General features: G+C 33.0%; 2 protein-coding genes across 4 annotated transcripts; both read left to right on the top strand.

The window, feature by feature from the left end:
* Positions 1 to 1,158: 1,158 nt before the first annotated feature.
* LOC113392810 (esterase 6-like) lies at positions 1,159 to 9,884 on the top strand. The gene is made up of 3 exons (XM_026629408.2): positions 1,159 to 1,396; positions 8,133 to 9,403; positions 9,481 to 9,884. Exons 1-3 carry the CDS (start codon positions 1,214 to 1,216, stop codon positions 9,677 to 9,679), a joined length of 1,653 nt encoding a protein of 550 aa, XP_026485193.1. The 5' UTR covers positions 1,159 to 1,213; the 3' UTR covers positions 9,680 to 9,884.
* Positions 9,885 to 10,562: 678 nt separating this feature from the next.
* Positions 10,563 to 19,754, top strand: LOC113392808 (cholinesterase 1-like). 3 transcript variants are annotated; one of them, XM_064220803.1, is made up of 3 exons: positions 10,563 to 10,796; positions 17,193 to 18,472; positions 19,529 to 19,754. In XM_064220803.1, exons 1-3 carry the CDS (start codon positions 10,611 to 10,613, stop codon positions 19,728 to 19,730), a joined length of 1,668 nt encoding a protein of 555 aa, XP_064076873.1. In that variant the 5' UTR covers positions 10,563 to 10,610; the 3' UTR covers positions 19,731 to 19,754. The 3 variants fall into 3 exon arrangements, with proteins under 3 accessions (XP_064076873.1, XP_026485189.2, XP_026485191.2); XM_026629404.2 differs by lacking the exons at positions 17,193 to 18,472; positions 19,529 to 19,754 and adding exons at positions 11,946 to 13,225; positions 14,067 to 14,332 and having other exon boundaries at positions 10,576 to 10,796; XM_026629406.2 differs by lacking the exon at positions 10,563 to 10,796 and adding an exon at positions 15,951 to 16,179.
* The last annotated feature ends 2,206 nt before the right edge of the window (positions 19,755 to 21,960 follow it).

Raw genomic sequence — 21,960 nt, 5'->3', positions numbered from 1 at the left:
CACATAATGGTACCGTTCACCATTAAATTAATGATTTCACTTGTACGCACTTAGAATATACTTTTACTAGATATAGTTTGTGCCGTGGATGGAAAGTGACTAATACATGATCCACATTGGTTCAAATCTATTCATTTGTAAAAATTTTAATTTTATGTAATAATCGTTAATCTTAAATAATAACATTTCACTAAAGTGGAGAATTATTTTTCAACATATGGGAATTGTTTAATAGCAGGTAACATTATTTTACATACCAGTCATGGCAGCTACCCGTTTCAAACACAATTACAGGACCTTTACTAGCAACCTTTTTTGGTACGATTAAATGTAATTAATCACTAAATTTATCATATAACTCGAGGAGCTCCTAACGCGCAGCCTCTGATAGATGTCAGAGGCAAAATAACTGTGAACTAGTGCTGGGAGTTTTTTTCAGAAACGGTTTTAAGAACTAGTTATTTTATAAAGAACGAACGAACTGTTTCTTGATTATAGGACATATAGCTTTAAAACGAACGAGACGACACTCGGCATCGGCGGCCGTCGTTTTGGTACTGCTTCGCGGAACGTTTTCGATCACGTGTAACTGACTAAACACTCTATTTTGATCGCCGTAAGGACTACTATTGTATGAATATTAAACCAGTTATAAGAAACTACTTTGGATTTGAAGTAACGAATATGCTACAATGAATCTTTTTCCTAAAGAAATACAACACAAATTTGGTTGTAGAAGAATCAATAAAAATTACGAAACAAAAAAAATTTTTTTATTAAAAATTTAGTATTGGCTGCTTATTAATATTATTAATCGGGTAATCCTCAGCCGTAATAGTTGAAATTACAAATAATTTAAAAATATTTCTTAACTTTTTTTTTTAAATGCAAATAAGAACGGAGTGTTTATGAGAATTAATCCACATAAATTATAAAGTCGACTATTTGCATAATTATATAATATGACTCCAGCGTTGAATATACATTATTTCAGTAAAGTTTTTTTTATAACCGTTTCAAAGTACTGTTTTGTAAATGTAAAAAACTGGTTCATTTCATTTTACGTAAAATCAGGAATGACCCAGCGGCAGCACTACTGTGAAGTGTGAACAGACTGTAGTTGGATAACTGGTTTACCGGCTTCACCGCTAGCGTCATTTTATTCATTCGCGTGTTTGCGTTCCATGTGTCAAGCAAAGTGTGCCGTGCAAAAATGTATTGGCTTGTGATTATTAACTTAAGTCTATTTTCCTTAGTCCTGTGTGATGACCCTCCATCTCGTTTGGTGTATTTGAGTCAAGGCCCCGTCCGTGGATATAAGGATTTAGATTTAGACCTTTTTGTATTTTATGGCATACCTTACGCTAAAGCACCAACTGGTTATGAAAAATTCAAGGTAACCTAAAAACATATAACTTTTTTACAAATATATATGACAATATCGTTTAAGATATTAAATAATTAACGTTAAGTGTACTATATTATGATATTTAGTATAGGTTCTATAAATAATCAGTTTTTGTTGATATTTTCCTGATAAACCAGTGTCGAGTGTCAGCAAATATTTAAATGAAAATGAATCAATAAAAGTAGGTATCTATATCTGACTAATACAAAAACTTATTATTGAGGTTAACTATTAATCGATTTAAATCACTGAAGAGATTTAGTGATTAATTTTATCTATAACTAGCGACATGCCCCGGCTTCGCACGGGTGCAAATTATTAATAAAGACAATCATATGATCACTTATACCGTATACACTTTTGAACATCATAGTACATTTTGGAACATCATAGCTTTATACCAGTGAAAAATATTTAGAATTGGATTGGATATAACGGTTTTACCAAAATTCATGAATTTCCATTAATATCATAAATTAAGTTAAAACGGCATAACAAATATTGCTAATATTTCATACAAGGGGTCTTAGGATTAGTAATAACACACAGGTTTTTGTCATTGTCGTTGTTGTATATCGTCAGGTCCTACTCCTTGATGCTGTCCTATATATTTGTTGGTTTACCACAACTGCGTACCTTGTCGATCCATTTGATTCCTGGAAGTATTATATATAAGTACGTCACAAAGGTTCGCCTCGCTTTCACTGTGACCGGCTGCTTCCGCCATTTGTAATATCTTATCTTCTAATGTGAGCTGAGTCTCGCACTCTGGTCACATTAGAAGATATATTTTTTTCTATGTTTTTACTTGGTGGTAGGGCTCGCCTGGGTAGGTACCACGCACTCATCAGATATTCTACCGTCAAACAACAGTACTCAGTATTGTTGTGTTCCGGTTTGAAGGGTGATTGAGCCAGTGTAACTACAGACACAAGAGACATAACATCTTAGTTCCCAAGGTTCTAGCGCTATTGTATATGGCCCATAATATGCTCGTCCGCCCACCTATGCCATAAAAAAATGGTGTCATATTTTCGTCGGTTTCGAGGATATCATTTTTCGCATTATAGGTAATCATATAGAGAGTGCATCTTGGGAAAAACGCTTAAGAAACACGATTAACTTTTCGTTTACTCTTAGTCATATTGATGACAACATTTTTAATTGTATTATTAAATATTAAATGACTGTCTTTTGCTATATCTTAGTGATTCGATGTTAGAAGTAATTAAGTAGTTAATATTATATTAGAATAAGTAGAATATATTATATTTTTTGTGTTTTTCGCGAATTAGTCGTATTCATTTTTATCCTTATAATCAATGGAACGCGTGGAACTAATATCGAGTTTCTATTTTTACAATGTGTGCGTCGCAGCGCTAATACGTGCGGCGAGTGTTTATGTAGGGTTGCCAGGGTAATGAAAAAAGTTTCACACTTACCTTATGAAATCTTATTTTTGTCTAATATTGCAATTGAGTAATATTCTAAAATTATCGAATCTTATCAAATTTTAATTATATATATATAGTAAATTAAACATATATATGAATATAAAAGCTGATTATAAAAAACGAAAATAAATGCACGTTTTTATGTACTCGCGTTAGAAGTTATTCGGTGTAATTAAAAATAAATAATAATATTTTTTTGTAATAATAATATTTGTATTCTTTTTTTACCATTACTATAACACTAATTTAAACATTCACAATTCAGTTTTTGTAATAAAATAAAACATGTTTTACAAAAAACATGAAGTGTGAAGTTGTCTTGACAGTGACAGAAAAAATATGTTTGTCTGGAAATAAAACATTGAATGTTTATTATTAGTTATCGATTTCTAGATTTAACCAAAAATCGAGATGCCTTGAATTACCTCGTAATGTAACTATTTCAATTGCTTACCGGGTGCATTTTAAATAGTTGCGGTAACATTTAAAATAAGTATTTTTAGTATTTCCTTTAGAATTTTAACCATAATAGCTCAAAACACTTGAATGTTTATTGTTGTATTGCATGTGGAATTAGCAGGGAATGACAAAATATAGTTTAAAATAGCATTTCAAAATTTTCACTGCATAAATGTGTCTTCATAATGAGCGAGAGGCACTTGTCCTATTAATAAAATATGCCTCCATTAAATATTTAATCTATTAAATCATAGGTTAAAACTATTTTCAAATCACAGAATTAAAGTTCCAAATACTACTTTTTATAAAATATTGGAGAAAATACGTAATAAGTCTTAGTAACTCAATAATTAATGAAATAGTGAAAGAATATAAATTACTCAAAAATCTAATCCAATACTCATCCTTGCTTGAGCAATAATGAGAAAAACGAGAATTGGGGCCAATAGTTCCTTTAAATCGTGAAAACTTTACTGGTCACTCAGTAATCTGTATTATACTACGCTCGTTATGCTACGTTATTAAATTCACAATAATATTTAGGTACATGTATAATAATCATTGTGATTTTGTTCTTGTCGAGCCATACAAAACCTGGTGCAAAGGCCTGTTCGTGTTTTTTTTTCCTATTATTTTGTACAGATTAATATTAACCCACTCTCAAGGAAAAATATTTGAATGTAATCTGACAACACCAAGCGATATTCATTATCACTAGTAGTATATAAAAGTTACATTTACTTATGAAACGACATTAAGTCATCTTTATTTTAATTTTCGAGAACAGTTTTTACAGAATTTGTTTTTACAGAAGACGGCAAAATTAATAATTAAAGTGACAACACTTTTAAACGTTTAAAAAATAATGGGTCGTTTCGTATTAAAAGGAATGTGTATTCGCTCCATCTGCCTTTTGTTATAATCTGAGAGAATATATAAAACTTACATAATCTATTAAATTATGATATCTATCTTCCTCGACTTTGGTTTGTCGCAGTCACAGAAAAAGCTATTAAATTATTGGTTTTTTTTTTATTATATATTAATTGATCACACCTTACACAATTATTTTGTAATTTTATTTGTCTCTGTCGGTAATATATAGATACAATTTTTTAAATTGTGCCATGAACTTGACACACACAGACATAAATGCTTGCGTGGTATCTTTCAGTTTTTTTTTTCTACGTAAAGGTTTATTATATATTAATGTACATTAAACAATAAAAAAGTCATTGGAACACTTTAGAATTACATTTTTATAATAGTATAAATGCTATAAGCAAAATAGTATGAAATTTATTTAATCTATATAAATGTATCACTAATTTTATTTCGTAATATTTTTAATGATTTAATCTTTCTGTGGTTTCCCCATATTAGGTAATCATTATACTACGATATTAACGAAGACCTGCTTTAATGTCGTAAAGATATGTTTATGTTTATTTTGTTTTAATTTGTCTTGATGAACAGACATAATTGAAAGACAAAACTAAAAGACGGAGGATGGCTTTTATCAATAGGTGACGCACATTGTAGACGGATGCTTCGCTAGACTGCTAGTAACAAAACACTGTTTTTATATACATTATAATTAACGTAATAAAAATGTTTTCTGGCCATAAATTTCAACCTCTTAGCTCTTGTTTCTTATTTAATGAAGCTTTTGAAATTTTAAAATTTAAATTTGACCGTTTTGTGCAGAATAGTTGCATTCCACAAAAACACAAAAAAAAGTAAAACGTTATGAAAAAAAAATGTATTAAATTGCCTTTAAAATAATGTACGTAACATTATATAAGGATATTGTAAAAATAAGATATATTGTTATATATTTTTGATAAGAATACGTCCTTGATCTTGCTCGATTTTGCGTTACATATATACATCGTTTAGGAAAAATAATAATAATTGTAAAACCAGAGAGGAGGAAAAATTAAATGCATATTATGTACTAGTAATAATTATTATAAAAAAAATGTTTTGTTGATAAATATACAATAGCTAGGCGCTTCGTAAATATATATTGAATTGCTTAATATTTAGAAGATATATATAGATACCGTCTATCGTTAGACACGGGAGGTTTTTTAAATAAAAATGTGTATATATTATCTTTCCTAGTCCTTTGCATGGACATAACCAAATATAATACATAGACTGTCAAAGCTGAGAATGCTTCGTAAATAATACACGTACACTAGTAAAGTAGTTTGACGTTTGGCGAGTGTCAAGTGTAGCTCTCACGCACACCAAGATAACAGTTTCCTCGTTTGTTTAAGTTCTTTTGTATCACGACACTCTATCTAAATATATTAATAATTTAAGCACATAACATACCTTTTACTATAAAAACAATAACTTAAAATAGAAATCTCACAAATCCAACATCGATAGGAAAAAATAATTTATGTCTTCTTCTTCTGCCTGGCATTTATTAGTCCCAGCTATTGCCAGGGTCTGCCTTCCAACTAAGTCTAGTCCACTTTGCACTGTCTTTAGTGTCATTCTGTGTGAGTCCATTGGCTCTGATGTCTTGCTTCACGAAATCCAGTCATCGTTTTCTTGGGCGCCCGGGAGGCCTAGTTCCAGCTACAAATATATCAAGGCACTTTCTCCCGACATAGTCCTTAGGTTGCCATGCGACATGGCCATACCACTTCAGACGACGCTCTTGGAGCTTATCCGCTACGTCATAGACCCCGAGACTACCTTGGATGTACGAGTTGCGTATGCGGTTAGCCCGCGTTATGCCGCACATCCACCTCAGCATTTGCATCTCCGTGACGTGTAGCTCCTGATTGTGCCGAGATAGTGCTGGCCAGAACTCGCTCCCGTATAGAAGGATCGGACGGATGATGCTCTTGTATATTTGCCCTTTGAGCTTGGGCGGTATTCTACGGTCACAGACCACACCTTTGACTTCCCGCCATTTGGAACAAGCAGCGCTTATACAGGCTTGAACGTCGTGATTGATGCTTCCAGACTCGTGCAAGACGGATCCAAGGTACCTAAACTTCTCCGACTTAACGGCTGGTTGAAGCCCTATTTGGAGCTTGCTAGAGTCCGGTCTCCCGCAAGCCATGTACACGGTCTTCGCCACATTTATTTGGAGACTGCCGTTCTCAAGCGTACCTTTCCATAAGTTCACCCTTAGCTCCCGCTCCAGCCGGCTCTCGTCAACAAGAGCTATGTCATCAGCATACATCATCAGCCATGAAGGCTGGTCCTGGATGCATTCCGAGACAACATCTAAAACTAAGTTGAATAAGAACGGATTAAGAGCCGAGCCATGGTGGCCCCCTCCAGTGATTGGGAAAGGCTTAGTATCGCCAACAACGGTTCTAACCACGGAACTGCGGTACATGTCCCTGATAATGTCAATATAGGCCTCGGGCACACCTTTGAATCGCAACGTCCACCAGATACATTGACGAGGCACACAGTCAAAAACCTTCTGCAGGTCTAAGAATACCATATGTCGAGCTCTCCTTTTGTCCCTGTAAGTCTAGACCAAAGTTCTAAGGGCAAAAATGGCGTCCATGGTTTCCAATCCCGGCTGAAATCCATACTGACACCCAGAGACATTACACCCTCGGCGGAGCCTGAGGTCGATCACGCGCTCGAAGAGCTTCATGGTGTGACACATGATCTGGATCCCTCTATAGCTACCACAATCCTGAACACTGCCCCTGCCTTTGTATACAGGTCTGATGTAACTAAAAGGTAGGTAAAAATACTATAGATGACGTTCCGACATGAGCGGATCCGGTATTTTTTAATGATCACAGGCGTCCATGGCTTTGGCTTGGCTCGGTTCGGTTTGGTATATGGCGTGGCGTTACATTTCTTTGAAGTTACTTAAAATAACTTCAAATAGAGCACTTCACACCTTATATTATTATTTTACAATGTTAATTTTAATACAAAAATTAAATTGTGAATGTTTAAATTAGAAAGTGAGCGTTATAGTAGTGGTGAAAAAAGAAGAATCATAATAATAATAAATATTTTATTATAATAAATTATTTGCATGCAATTTAACTGTATTTTAATTACAGCCGAATAAGTAGAACTTCTCACGCGAGTACATAAGTTACATGCACCTTCTTTTGTTTTTTTATAATAAATAATATTATTTATAAACAATTATAGATAAATAAAAAAAACTAAAAACATTTTTTTATAAGATTCTATAATTTAAGAAATTTACTAGACTTTAATATTAAAAAAATAAGATTTCTTAAAACAAGTGTGAAACTTGTTTCATTACCCTGGCAGCCACATACACACACACATATACACACGTATTTCTACAGCGATGTCACGCACACATGGTAAATTATAAACACATTCGTTGCGAACGCTCCATCTCCTATTAATGGTAATAAGAGTAAAAATGAATACGATCAATAGTCGAAAAATACAAAAAATGTAATATATTCCACTTATTCTATCTTATCACTTCTAACATCGAATCACTAAGATATAGGCAAAGACAGTAATTTATATTTACTTGTAATATTAAAAATATTGTCATCAATATGACTGAGAGTAATTAAGGAAAAGTTAATCGTGTTTCTTAAAGGTTTTCCCAAGGTGCACTAAATGATTACCTACAATGCGACAGGTGACATCCTCAAAACCGACGAAAGTAGGAGAACGTAGACAAAATATATCTTCTTATGTGACCTGCGTGCGATATTCAGGTCACATTAGAAGATAAGATCTTACAATTGGCGCATTACTGAATATGTCAGTGTAACACAAGAGCTCGTTATGCAATTGTATATTTGTTGTGGTTTTAGGCACCTCTGCCCCCACCAGTTTGGACGGAACCGTTCGAAGCTGTCAATAAAAATATTATATGTCCGCAAAATGATATAGCGACAATGATTTCACAAAATAAAATCGTTCAAGAAGATTGCCTCATCGCGAATGTGTATATGCCAGAAACAAACAGAAAAAAGCTTCCGGTCCTAGTACATTTTCACGGTGGAGCTTTCACTATAGGATGGGGTGATATCAGAAATTTTGAAAACAGCAAAGAAATAATTCAAGTATCATTTAACCATAGATTAGGAGTTCATGGTTTCCTTTGTCTGGGTACAAAAGACGTACCTGGAAATGCTGGTATGAAGGACCAAGTTGCATTACTACGCTGGATAAAGAATAATATTGAAAACTTCGGTGGAAATCCTGATGAAATCACATTATCAGGTTATAATTCGGGTTCATCTTCTGTTGATCTTATGACGATATCAAAAATGGCACAAGGTTTATTTAAAAGAGTAATCGTAGAGAGCGGTGTTAGTATTGCACCATTTAGCGTTCAGATTGATCCAATTAAAAATGCTAAGCGTTATGCCGACTTTTTCAAATTTGAAAATGTAGATAATTTTTATGAGTTAGAATTTTTTTATAAAAATCTATCATATACAGAATTAAATTCGAAAAATAGTTTGAGCAGACCAGACTCTACCTTTTTAATGACTCCATGTGTGGAACGTGATGTGGGGGAAGAAAGATTTCTAGACGATAATCCGGTCAATATAATAAAATCTGGTAACTATAAAAAGCTACGAATGTTGTATGGGTACGGCGAAATTGACGGACAGTTCCGAATCCCATTATTAGAACATTGGGAGTATTGGATGAACATACGCTTTTTAGAATTTTTGCCGGCTGATTTGCAATTTGAAAATGAAATTGAAAAATATCGAGTTGCAGAGGAAATTAAAACCTTATATTTTGGTGATAAAGTAATAGGAAAAAATACGATGCCAGAATTTGTAGAATATTTTACAGATGTCATGTTTGCATATCCAACACTGCGATCAGCAAAGTTGCACGTAGAATCTGGACATAATCAAATATATCTTTACGAGACTTCGAAGGCTGTTTACGATAACCCAGCTGTACTACCGATTAATGAAAGTGTTTCTGACCAATGTTCTAAGTCAATCAGAGTTTTGAATGATTATTGGAAAGAATCACGTCAGTATAAATATGATGTTGAAGATCTTAAGACAGTAAAAGATGTATTCCTGGAAACTTTAATCAATTTTATAACCGAAGGGTAAGTATAATTTAATCTTATTGGTTGTGATGAATATGTATTCATAACTTTAGATCGACATAATTATTTTTTTTCAGTGAACTTATAATTCCTGGGTTAAGAAAGTGGAAACCAGTGAACCTCAATTGGTCACCACAATTGTACATAGGTGAATCTTTTAAATTAAAAAAATCTTTGAAGAAGAAAAAGGCCTTATTTTGGGATAAAATTTACCAAAAGCATTACGTATACCCATCAGCGCCTCCAGCTCCTCCACCAGAAAACAACGATACTTAAGAAAATAGAGGAGAATGGTCAAAATAGACGTACTATTTCTTAACAATTTTTTTATTAAAATAAAAAGTATGCTTGATTCAGGTAAAAGCTGCGAATCCTATTTTTATAGAATTTTCATATTATTTTAGTGTATAACATTACGTAAGAGTGTGTTATATTTTTATTTTTTATTAATTAAAAAAAAAATCCACGGGCTCACAGTTGACCGTGCTTTTCTTTAACTTTGTGTTTTTATTTATTTCTGGCGATTTACAATTTTACTTATTGACTAAACATCAGTAGATCTTCGCTGGAAGAGAAGTTCACCGTCCTTCTTAAACGACGTGGTCGAGTTTGATTTTTTTTTTAATAATATATATATTTATTCTAGATCATGAAATCAAGTTTATATGTATATACCGTTTTTTTTTGGTTTGTTGTATCTCTTTCACCGAAACCACTGAGTAGAATTTGACGAGATTTTGTCCGAAGCAAGCTAGAACCCCAAGAAAGGACATGAGCAAGGAGTTATATTTATTTTATGCCTAATACCTGACGAGCAACACAAAAACGAGAAGCAGCGGGCGACAACTAGTTATATCGCGAATGTAAATTGAAGTGTGCATTATGATAACCTTAGCAACAATATAATAGAACCCTCATATATGTTGAGTTATGTTTATTATTTCTCATTAAGAACTTATATTTTTACAAAACACAATAATTGTAAGAGTTTTATTATGAATTATACATATGTTTGTTATTATTTATTTTTTGTTTATAATATAAGTCGTTACGCAAGTCATTGTTATTAAGCGTTAACGTAGACGTCCAAAAATAACATAGATAGCACTTTGATAGCATACAGACATATATAGGTGTATAGATATTATATCAATGTCAGGCAATTGAGAAGGCCTCCGTTTATTACGTTACGGCCAATCGTGTCGACATGCGGTCTCTCGCAGTTGTTGGTTATTTATTTCTGATCGGCAATGTTCTGTCTGAAGAAACCGAGTCACGTGTGATAGTCACAGCCCAAGGCCCCGTGCGGGGCTACAAGGATCCTATTGACGATGTATTTGCATATTTTGGCATTCCTTACGCCAAGGCGCCTACTGGTTCACAAAAATTTAAGGTAAATTAGCCATTCTTATTACGATGATATAATATTAATAAAGTAAGAATATGATATGTCAATAACTCAAATATATGTATTACTAGTTTCCGTTCGCGATTTCGCTCGATTCGTTCGTTCTGTCGTGATAGAGTAACAAGAATCCACACATCCATCCTAACTTTCGTATTTGTTAACTATCATAACATTTATCAACTAACAATTATAACTAATTATTTAGACTTGATCATGTATTACTCTGAATACATGTTTAATATTATTAGGGCATCCGGCATAGATCTTACTCACATAAAACCCTCTGGTGTTTTTCAAAATATATAGGATACTATTTTATTATAAATGCTATTTTAATTGTTTATTTCGGCATATTCCTCAGCGGTGCAGGATCAACATCGTAAGTGCGCTTGCGACAGATATATAAAATCAGTTTTGAGATACACGGGTTGTTAATTTACCCTTTTAGATTGGAATACATTTTATATTCTAGCCATAGTTCATAGCTGAACCATGGCAAAGTGCAGAAAACTGTTTCATGTCCGGAAGAAACACTGCACAGTTTGTGTTCGTTACATGCTTAATTTGTGTTTATAATTCATGTCGCATTCGGTGGGTAATGAATATGACGGGTCACTGTGTTTTGAGAGTGTCAAGAAACGAAAAAAAGTAATAATGAAATTTTTGACACTAATATGGGGAATAGTGCGGTTGGACGTTTCTTCACTCTGACGCAACTTCAGGCTCTTTTGTGTAATGCATTTTCTTTTCGCGTAAGCAAGACGTGCCAGGTGGAGCGTCGTTACTTTATTATAATGTCGAAAGTGCTGATTGTATTACTGTTATATTGAAAAACCTTCAAACACGTGGTTTTAATTCTCCTCGCCCGCCTACCGACGATAGCTCGGCAGTCACAGATGGATACAGAAAATAATGATAATGGCAATGTGTCGTTAAATATATTGTAAGGAAATTGCATGTTTCGGGAGATATTTCTAATACGTATATATTTTCATATATGATATTTTCATATATGAAAATATATACGTATACGTAAAATAGATACGTCTCATGATTTAAAATATATTAAGAAAGTCGCTACAAATACTTAAAATAAGTTGTTTAAGATAAATTAATACCAAGCTTACATTTTAGGCACCTCTACCGCCTCCAAGCTGGCAAGAGCCATTTGATGCCATTGACTCTGGAGTAATATGCCCGCAAACCGATACCTTTTTCGTGCAAAATAAAACAAATAAAGAGGACTGTCTTATAGCCAACGTCTTTGTACCCGATACTGATGAAAAAAATCTTCCAGTTGTGGTATACGTTCATGGTGGTGGTTATATAATTGGATATGGAAATATGGGCACTCCTAAAAAGCTTGTTAACCGTAAAAAAATAATCGTAGTAACTTTCAATTATAGACTCGGCGTCCATGGTTTTCTCTGCCTGGGTACCGAAGACGTACCTGGTAACGCAGGTATGAAGGACCAAGTGGCATTGCTGCGCTGGGTTAGAGCTAATATTGAGAGTTTTGGTGGTAATCCTCATGATGTGACGATCGCTGGATATAGCGCTGGAGCTTCTGCGGTGGGACTCCTAATGGTTTCAAAGATGGCCAAAGGTTTATTTAATAAAGTAATACCAGAAAGCGGTGACTTAATCGCTCCATTCAGTGTCCAAGTCAATCCTATTCATAACGCAAGGGAGTACGCAAAATTGTTAGAGGTTGATAAAGTACTCTTAGATGATATATCTAAGCTAGAGAGCTTTTACAAAAGAAGTCCTTATGAACTGTTACAATCTGGAAACGTCATACATAGATCCGAATCCAATTTTCTTATGGCGCCTTGCGTAGAACGTGACGTCGGAGAAGAAAGATTCTTAGAAGAAAATCCTATTAGCTTATTGAACAAAGGCGATTTTGAAAATTTACCAATATTATACGGTTTTGCTGATATGGAAGGGCTGATGCGGATTGATATTTTCGATCAGTGGAAGGACCGAATGAATGCTAATTTTGAGGAATTTCTTCCAGCTGATTTGGAGTTTACAAATAAAGAGGAAAAATATACAGTTGCGCAAAGCATTAAAAAGTTCTATTTCAAAGAGAAGACCGTAAGCGAAGATACTATTTTAGATTATGTAAATTACTTTACAGACGTAATGTTCGCATGTCCAACATTAAGAACTATAAAATATTTGTTAGATGCTGGTAACAATCAGGTATACTTGTACGAGTATTCCTACGTCGATGACAGTACGCCGGTAGTTCCTTACACTGAAGTGAAGGGCGCTAATCATTGTGCGCAGTCAGTAGTAGTTTCAGACGGACTTAATTTTACTCATCGCGATGAAAGTGATATTTCAAATGAGTTGAAACAATGGAAAATTACAATGAGAGAAATTTGGCTCAATTTTATCATAAAAGGGTGCGAAAATATTTTGTTATTACTATTTTAGAATAAACCTACTTCATTCTTAGATTACCACTACATAGTATAAAACAAAGTTGCTTCCCGCTGTCTGTCTGTCGCTATGTCTGCTTAAAGTTTTAAAATCGAGCAACAGATTTTGATGCGGTATTTTTAATGGACAGTGATTCAAGCAGATGGTTTATATGTACTTATAATACTTGTATAATATAGTAGAGAAATACTGTTCATTTTACGGTTTTTTTGTGCTTACATTACAAACGCTGGCTGAACACTACGAGATAGATCAAAATAATGTAGTACAGTATTGTACACCTTAAAAAGGTCTACATTTTTAATCCTTTACTTTTTACGAAAAATAATGGTTTATTTACGAAGCGGTTATGAGCTATACAGTATTCATTCATATTCAATTAAGTAAATTCTGTAGTTTATTTAGTATCAGCATTGCACCCGTGCTTACTACGAAATGGAAAATTAATATGACAAATCTAACATTGTCCTGCTGTTTTATACAAGAACATACTACTTCAAAAGAAATTTGAATCAAGAATTCTTTTTTTTCATGGGCTACCTGATGGTAAGTGGTCACAGACATTGGCTCCGTATGAAATTTTAATAATAACCAACACGCCACCAACCTTGGGAACTGCGATGTTATGTCCTTCGTACGTGTAGTTATATTAGTTCACTCACTCGTAGTTCACTCACTTAGCTCACTCAAACCGGAATACAACAATACTAAGTAAATGGTTATGATAGAACACATCGCGAGTGGGTGGCATCTATTCAGACAGACCTGCACAAAAATATATTTTTAAGTTAATTGAATTTACAGAAAACCTGAAAGCTCCGATATTCCGGAATGGTTACCAGTGAGCGGGGACGGAACCCCCTACATGGTTCTTAATCAAGAACTCAAACTAAAAGAATCTCTGTTAAATGATCGCTGCGCTTTCTGGGAGAAGATTTACAGCAAATATTATCAAAGCCCTGTTCCACCTGCGCCGCATCTATCGCCAATAAAAACTGAACTGTAGGAAAAAACACAACAAAATAGGCTTTACAATAAAATATCTAAAAATAAATGGTTATCTTTCATTATCAGCTTAATGTAATTTTGTATTCATCACAATGTGATTCACAGATATTCACTTTCAAATGTTATCTTTATTATATATAATTATTAATATTATATATATAATTATCATGTACTACGTCCTAATTAAAATTATAAGAGTATATATATTAATTATATTATGCTATCATAACTTTTTAATTTAAAATGTAATTAAGTCATTGTATCGTTGTGATTGGGAGCTTTGTTAGCGTATTTGTTTGAATTTTCAAAGACAAACCACTGAAAATTAAGATTTAGTAATAATTTAAAACCTTTCCTACTTGTAAATCCTACCACATAATCTACTCATATGCTGAATATTTTGGATAAGGTACATCCAAAGTTTAGTATAAAGCTACTGGTTTATGATACACTTCAGATTTGGACAATTCAAAATTTTAGTATGAATAATATCACGTAAAGAAAATTTACTGTATGAGGTCCAAGTTTGTTATAATTCACTTTTCAACCCAAGAACATTATGATTACATATATAGATGAAAATTACTTAAGTACATATTTATTGATTACTTTTGAAAATCTAGTGCTTAAGGAATCATAATATTCTTATCCGAAACCCAAACAAATATCTATACTAATATTATAAATGTGAAAGAAAGTCTGTCTGTTACCTCTTCAAGTCTAAACCGCTGATCCGATTTAGATGGTATGGAGACAGCTTTAGTCCGGCTATTTTTTTTAATTCAAGCCTCGAGAGGATGAATTGGCCACGGTTTGTGTACTATAGGTTTATAAATTATGCGCGGGTAAAGCCGCAGGTTTACCTAGTAGCATATAGATATATATTGGTGCTCATTTAAAAACGTATATCATTAAGATGACTAAGTTGCAAAAAATGTAAATAATATTTATCCGAAAATCAGAAATGATGTCAGACATCAACGTCCTTTTTCCTCATTAGATGAAAAGGATAGCAATAGTCCTCTCGTTTCATTTAATAACAGCTGAAGTTAATCTCATTATTATTATTGAAAAGCGAATATATTTACAAATAATTAACCATTTTGTATGTTTAATATGTATACAAATTACGCTAATGGTGGGGCCTGTTAAAGGAACATGGAAACCCGTATAGCTCGTATAATATGCACAATGTTTTAAACAACCGTTATCGAACAAGCGACGGTTCTCGCGGTGGCGAGATGTATAACGTGCATATAGGAAACGTAGGAACTAGTTTTGTTATATCCTATGTAATCATACACGTACTACTAGTATTTTATGAGAATATTCATCAGGAACATGAATTAAAAACTTAAAATATAATTTTTATTTAAAATAGCTTTAAATCTTACTAATATTATAAATGCAAAAGTTTGAATGGATGGATGTTTGTTAGTTAATCACGCCAGAGCGACTAACAAAACCGATTGATATTTGGCACAAAGGTAGATATAATCTGGAATACCACATAGGCTTTTTATAGCCGAAAAAAATTAATCAACACCTGAGAACGACACCTCCAATTAAAATCGGGTCAAGGTGCGGGAAAAACTAGTTAAAAATTATTTTGTGAGTTCTTAATCATTGAATTTTTTTTCAAAAGTCATTATTATTACACGACCAATGGGAAACGACTAAGAATCAGTCTCGTTTAGACATAGCAGACGATAGCAGTGTCGACATGTGGTTCACCGCAGTTGTTAGTTCTTTATTTCTGATCGGCAATGTTCTGTCTGAAGAAACCGAGTCACGTGTGATAGTCACAGCCCAAGGCCCCGTGCGGGGCTACAAGGATCCTATTGACGATGTATTTGCATATTTTGGCATTCCTTACGCCACGGCGCCTACTGGTTCACAAAAATTCAAGGTAAATTTATAATACAATGTAAAAATCATAAGTACTTTAATACATATGCATATAATATTTGAATTTCAATATATTACAAATTTTGTGAACATCGGTTAGTCGGTTGATGGAAAAGAGTAACTACTGAGTTTCTTGCCGGGTTTCCCGGTAGTAGGTAGGTACTTTCCGACCCGAACGGTAGTAGTTTTAAATTTAATTCAACAGTGTAACATGACGATCCAAAAGCTTTTATGAGCCTACATGATTAAAGAATATTTTGATTTTGATTCTTAACGCACTCAGATACAGAGTTCTATTTAGTAGACCTTAAAAATCAACTCTGTGAATAATAAATACGTTAATACTTTCAATTATATATTTTTTTGATATTTCAAGACTTATTATGTTATGTATTGTATATAAATATATTATTACATATTATTATGTAATTGAACTGTACCTAGAAACTGTTTCACGTAGACATCCACGATTTATAGTTATCTAATCTTATTATATGTTTATTTATCTATCCAAGGTAATGAATAAAATGCACACAATAATAGGAATATTGATTAATATATTATTCAATATTATATTCTTCCTTAGAGCTCACTCAATATCTATATTTCTATATAATAGGTTTTTAGCCGTATATACATGTGTTCGTACCCATGTGTTAAATAAGGATAGAAGTTATCTGCGTTCCAAATTTGATCCAAATCCGTCCAACTAGGTTTAATTAATAAACACCTAAAATTTTATTTTTGTAATATTCGTAGGATAAAACACCATCCTTAGACATTGCTGCTGTACGAAATATTAACCATTATTTACATCGCCGACGCGCTATATTTGGGAGCTAAGATGTTATGTCTCTGTAGTTACATTGACTCCTTCACCTTCAAACCGAATTACAACAGTACTAAGCAATAGCTGTAGAATACCTGATGAGTGGGTGGTGGTATAAAATATAATTCAATTAAAAACAAAATAATTTGCTGTTATAACTTAATAGATAACACTTTAAATTTTAGGCTCCGCTTCCACCACCGCAATGGGTTGATCCATTAGACGCAGTCGATTTAAAAGTGGTGTGCCCGCAACCAGATACCTACGGAATACTTCCAGAAAATAAAATAATGAAAGAAGATTGTCTTATCGCCAGCGTGTTTGTACCTGATACTGATGAAAAGAATCTACCGGTAGTGGTAAACGTTCACGGCGGAGGGTTTATAATTGGTTATGGAAATCTCCTTACTCCTAAAAAGCTTGTGAACAGTAAAAGAGTTATCGCAGTAACCTTTAATTATAGGCTCGGGCCGCATGGCTTTCTCTGCCTAGGTACTAAAGATGCACCCGGTAACGCAGGTATGAAAGACCAAGTGGCATTGCTGCGCTGGGTCAGAGCTAATATTGAAAGTTTCGGTGGTAATCCTCACGATGTCACGATTGCTGGACAAAGTGCTGGGGCTACCTCCGTGGGACTCTTAATGATTTCTAAGATGGCCAGAGGTTTATTTAATAAAGTCATATCTGAAAGCGGTGAATTCATTGCTCCGTTCAGTGTCCAACTGAATCCCACTGATAATGCAAGAGAATACGCAAAATTGTTAAATTTTGATAGAGTAGATGATATATCAACATTGGAAAGCTTTTATAAAAATGCTTCTTATGAACTATTACAATCTATAGACAATTTAATGAGAACTGATTTCACTTTGCTCGTTTCACCTTGTGTAGAGCGTGATATCGGGCAAGAGAGATTTCTAGAAGATTATCCTCTTAGTATATTGAAAAAAGGTGATTTTGAAAACTTACCCATGTTACCCGGTTTTGCTGATATGGAGGCACTGGGGTATGTAGCAGTTTTCGATCAGTGGAAAGACAAAATGAATACAAACTTTGAAGAGTTTCTTCCAGCCGATTTGCAATTTTCAAATGAAGAGGAAAAATATAAAGTCGCACAAAATATTAAAAAGCTTTATTTCAACGAAAACCCTGTAGATGAAAATACAATTTTAAATTATATTAATTACGGAACAGATATAGTATTCGCTTGTCCAACATTAAGGGCTATAAAACTGTTATTAGAAGCTGGTAACAATCAGGTATACCTGTATGAGTATTCCTACGTCGACGAAACTACCCCTTTAGTACCCCACACTAAAGTGAAGGGCGCAAATCATTGTGCGCAGTCATTTGCAGTTTCAGATGGTGTTAATTTAACTCATACCGACGAAAGTGTTATTTCAAATGAGTTGAAAAAATGGAAAATCACAATGAGAGAGATTTGGCTCAATTTTATCACAAAAGGGTAAGAGTATTATTTTCATTTAAAGAAGGTTCGTTGACATATACATATTTTAATTTAAACAAAATAACATCACAAATTTATATTTGTTGTTCGAAACAAGATTTATACCTATAATATCGTTTAGATATACTATTCCATTTAATGATAGACATTTCAACCGTACTGGGTTAAACCTCGAAATCCGTACTTGGACTTAAATTGGTCACTTAGGAATGCCCCACTACTTAAGTTTGCGATAAGCCATTAATAAGGTATTATCTATTTAATAAAATTCTCACACTTACTGACTGATATACATCGCACAGTCTAATGCAGTGTTTAGTATGTTTCATTTTCAGTGTTTTATCCAGTTAAAGTTAGTATGTTTATATTAGAAAAAAAAACATACAAATATAAATACCGTTTTCAATACAAATTGTACGCCTTTAATAAATTCATCCCTTAAGAATTTAAATGGTGGATGAAAATTATAAAATAATGTTGAACATATTTTGACATATTCAGTGATTATAAGGAATTTAGAGTTTTTATATCAGATAAAATTGTATGATTTAACAAAATGATTGTTTGATTTATTTCTAAGTTTATTTTCTCTCTTTTAGAGCAATTGAATAAAAGCTTGTTTTTAGAATTTTTAATACGCTGTTCATTTATTTTAGTCATTATTAATTTAATTACTAATTTACAGTTTTTTTGTTTTTAATATTATTTTTCTCTAATACAATAATAAGAGTGCAAGGTCAATATTTTGCGGCTCACGGCAATATGAAACTTACTTGGTGGTAGGGCTTAGTTTTTGTATCATCAAACCATAATACTTAGTATTGTTGTGTTCCGGTTTGAAGGGTGATTGAGCTAATATAACTTCAGGTACAAGGGACATAACATCTTAGCTTCCAAGGTTGGTCCCGCAAGGGCGATGTAAGGAATGTTTAATATTTATTACAGCGCCAATGTGTATTCGGACGGAGATCACTACTTACCATCAGGTGGCAGAGATATCAAATATAAAAAAAGAAAATTTTTAAAGAATTTTATTTTTATTTTATTTTACAGAAAACCCGAAAGCTCCGATATTCCGGAATGGTTACCAGTGGGAAGCGACGGAACCCCCCACATGATTCTTAATCAAGAATCCGAATTAAAAGAATCTCCGTTAAATGACCGCTGTGCTTTCTGGGAGAAGATTTACAGTAAATATTATCGGAACCCTGTTCCACCTGTGCCGCATCCATCGCCAATAAAAATTGAATTGTAAAATAGAAATGTTTATTCATCATTAACAATATTTTATTCAAAAATTATATTGTGTGATTTCCAAACTAATCTTCTATACTATATTCCAGTAAAGTAGTAGAGATGAACGAACTTTAGATAAACATAAATACGATAAACATAATTTCATTACCTTTGCTATTCTTTGCACTGTTATAATTATACATCTTTATTTAAATCCTTATTAATGTTACTCCAAACTTCAGAATCCGACTTCGCTGACATTCATAGTGATTTTTTTTCAGAATAGATTATTTCAGATGACGAACTATCATGTATGTTCTAGGTCAAAGTTGTCTATGCATCTATATTCCTGAAATTAAAATCTAAGGCTATAATCCCGAATATGTATGTATTACTCTATATATATTGTGTTTTACATCATTAGGCCTCCATCCGACGTAGAACCTGCCTGTCGAATATAAAGATACCTTATCATATAAATACGAAGACAAATATATACATAATTAGTTTTCCAAAAATCCTTTCTTAGTGAGCGTGTAGGCCCCCCTACTCGCTCACTAAGAAAGGATTTTTCTTCGCTAAATTTCAAGTCAATCTAACATATAGTTTCGAAGTTCTCATGTTGAGTTAGTTAGTGGTATTTCGCTTACATAGATAATTGGGCATATTTTAAAGTATATATAAAATTAGGTACGATTTTTAAAAAATCAAATACTTTTATTACAAATGAGTTAAAGTAAAATAAGAATCGAGATGATCCATTAATAAGAACACTTGAATCGAAAACGACGATTGCGGGATAAAACCCAGGCCAGTCTTACTGAATATTCACATGCTTAATTTGTGTTTATAATTCATCAGCGATCAGAGGTGAAAGAAAACATAATGTGTGTAATTACACTGAAATTTTGCCACATGTGTATCCACCAACCTACATTGGGTTAGCTCGCTGGAAAATACTCCAAATTTTCTCCTCAATGGGAGTGAAGGCCTTAACCCAAAATAATATTTTTTGGGCAAATGAGAAGTTAAAGGTAAATAAGTACTTTTGTAAATATGTGTTTTTCTTTAGCGATACCATCAACTGTTGCCATACACCGCCTAGTTTTTATTTTTGAACACGAGTGTTGTTTGAACTACTGTGTTTCTAGTCTGTGCACACTGAATAATTTAGTACATACATATTAGTATCTATCACAATGATTTCCAAATTGAGATAAAAGTTTACATTGTGAATTTTAATGATGGAACATCATTTCTTAATATAGACGTCGAAGTAACAATTTATGCACCTAAACATTATTAACCAAATCTTACCAATGACTGTAGGTTTCACATAACACATTGCATGTTACCATAAATGGTAACACTGAGAAGCCCGTCAAATGCGTTTCGTTACAAGAAAAAAATATTAATCAAAAAACATATATTAAATCGTGAATAAAATATTTTTCTGAATTCAGATCAATTCTTTCCGTGCGCCTATAGAGTATTGCATTTGCGTTTCTACTAAAACCAGGAAATTTCACAGGAATTGAATAGTCCTTTTATTAATAATCATTTGCACGGAAGTTTTACAGAATAACAACTTTTTTTAAATTACTGAGGGCAGAGTTTCGCATTGTAAGTAATATAATAAATATACATTGAAAACTTAATATCAGCCGCTGTATTTGGTGATTTAGAATAATGATACCTTTACTTTTCACGTTCACACAAGCCATAACTGATGACAAGTCTTCTGAAAAGTCCACCGATTTGAAAATGGCTAGCTAAGTAATTCAGCTTACGGTGTGGCAATTTTTAAAGACGAGATTTTCTCCGCAGATACTGAATATAACTCAATTAACTACTTATAATAGATGTCATTATGGAAATCAACAAATACGAATTCCACAATTATTTAGCATCTTTACATTTTTGCAATAAGTAATAACGCCTAACTCAAAAAATCACTAACCGTGACAGCCTGTGTGCACATTACGTATTACTTTAATATTGAAAAAGCAATTATCTCGTGTAATTGGGATACCTTGATGCACTTTAACTTTTTTGAAATAATGTTAATATGCATGTATTTAATATCAGAGAAAATGTCATAAGTTGCACTCACTGTGACACACATTCCATTTAGTTAAAGGTATATAAATATATATATATATATATATATATAAATATAATATATAAAAAAAAGGTAAATTTTGTTAGACTTGCAACTAACAAGGAATATATAACTAAATAATTAATAT

The sequence above is a fragment of the Vanessa tameamea genome, chromosome 5, assembly GCF_037043105.1.
Source record: "Vanessa tameamea isolate UH-Manoa-2023 chromosome 5, ilVanTame1 primary haplotype, whole genome shotgun sequence".
Classification (NCBI taxonomy): domain Eukaryota; kingdom Metazoa; phylum Arthropoda; class Insecta; order Lepidoptera; family Nymphalidae; genus Vanessa; species Vanessa tameamea.
The sequence above is the reverse complement of the archived record's forward strand: the minus strand, read 5'-3'. Positions and strand labels throughout refer to the sequence as shown.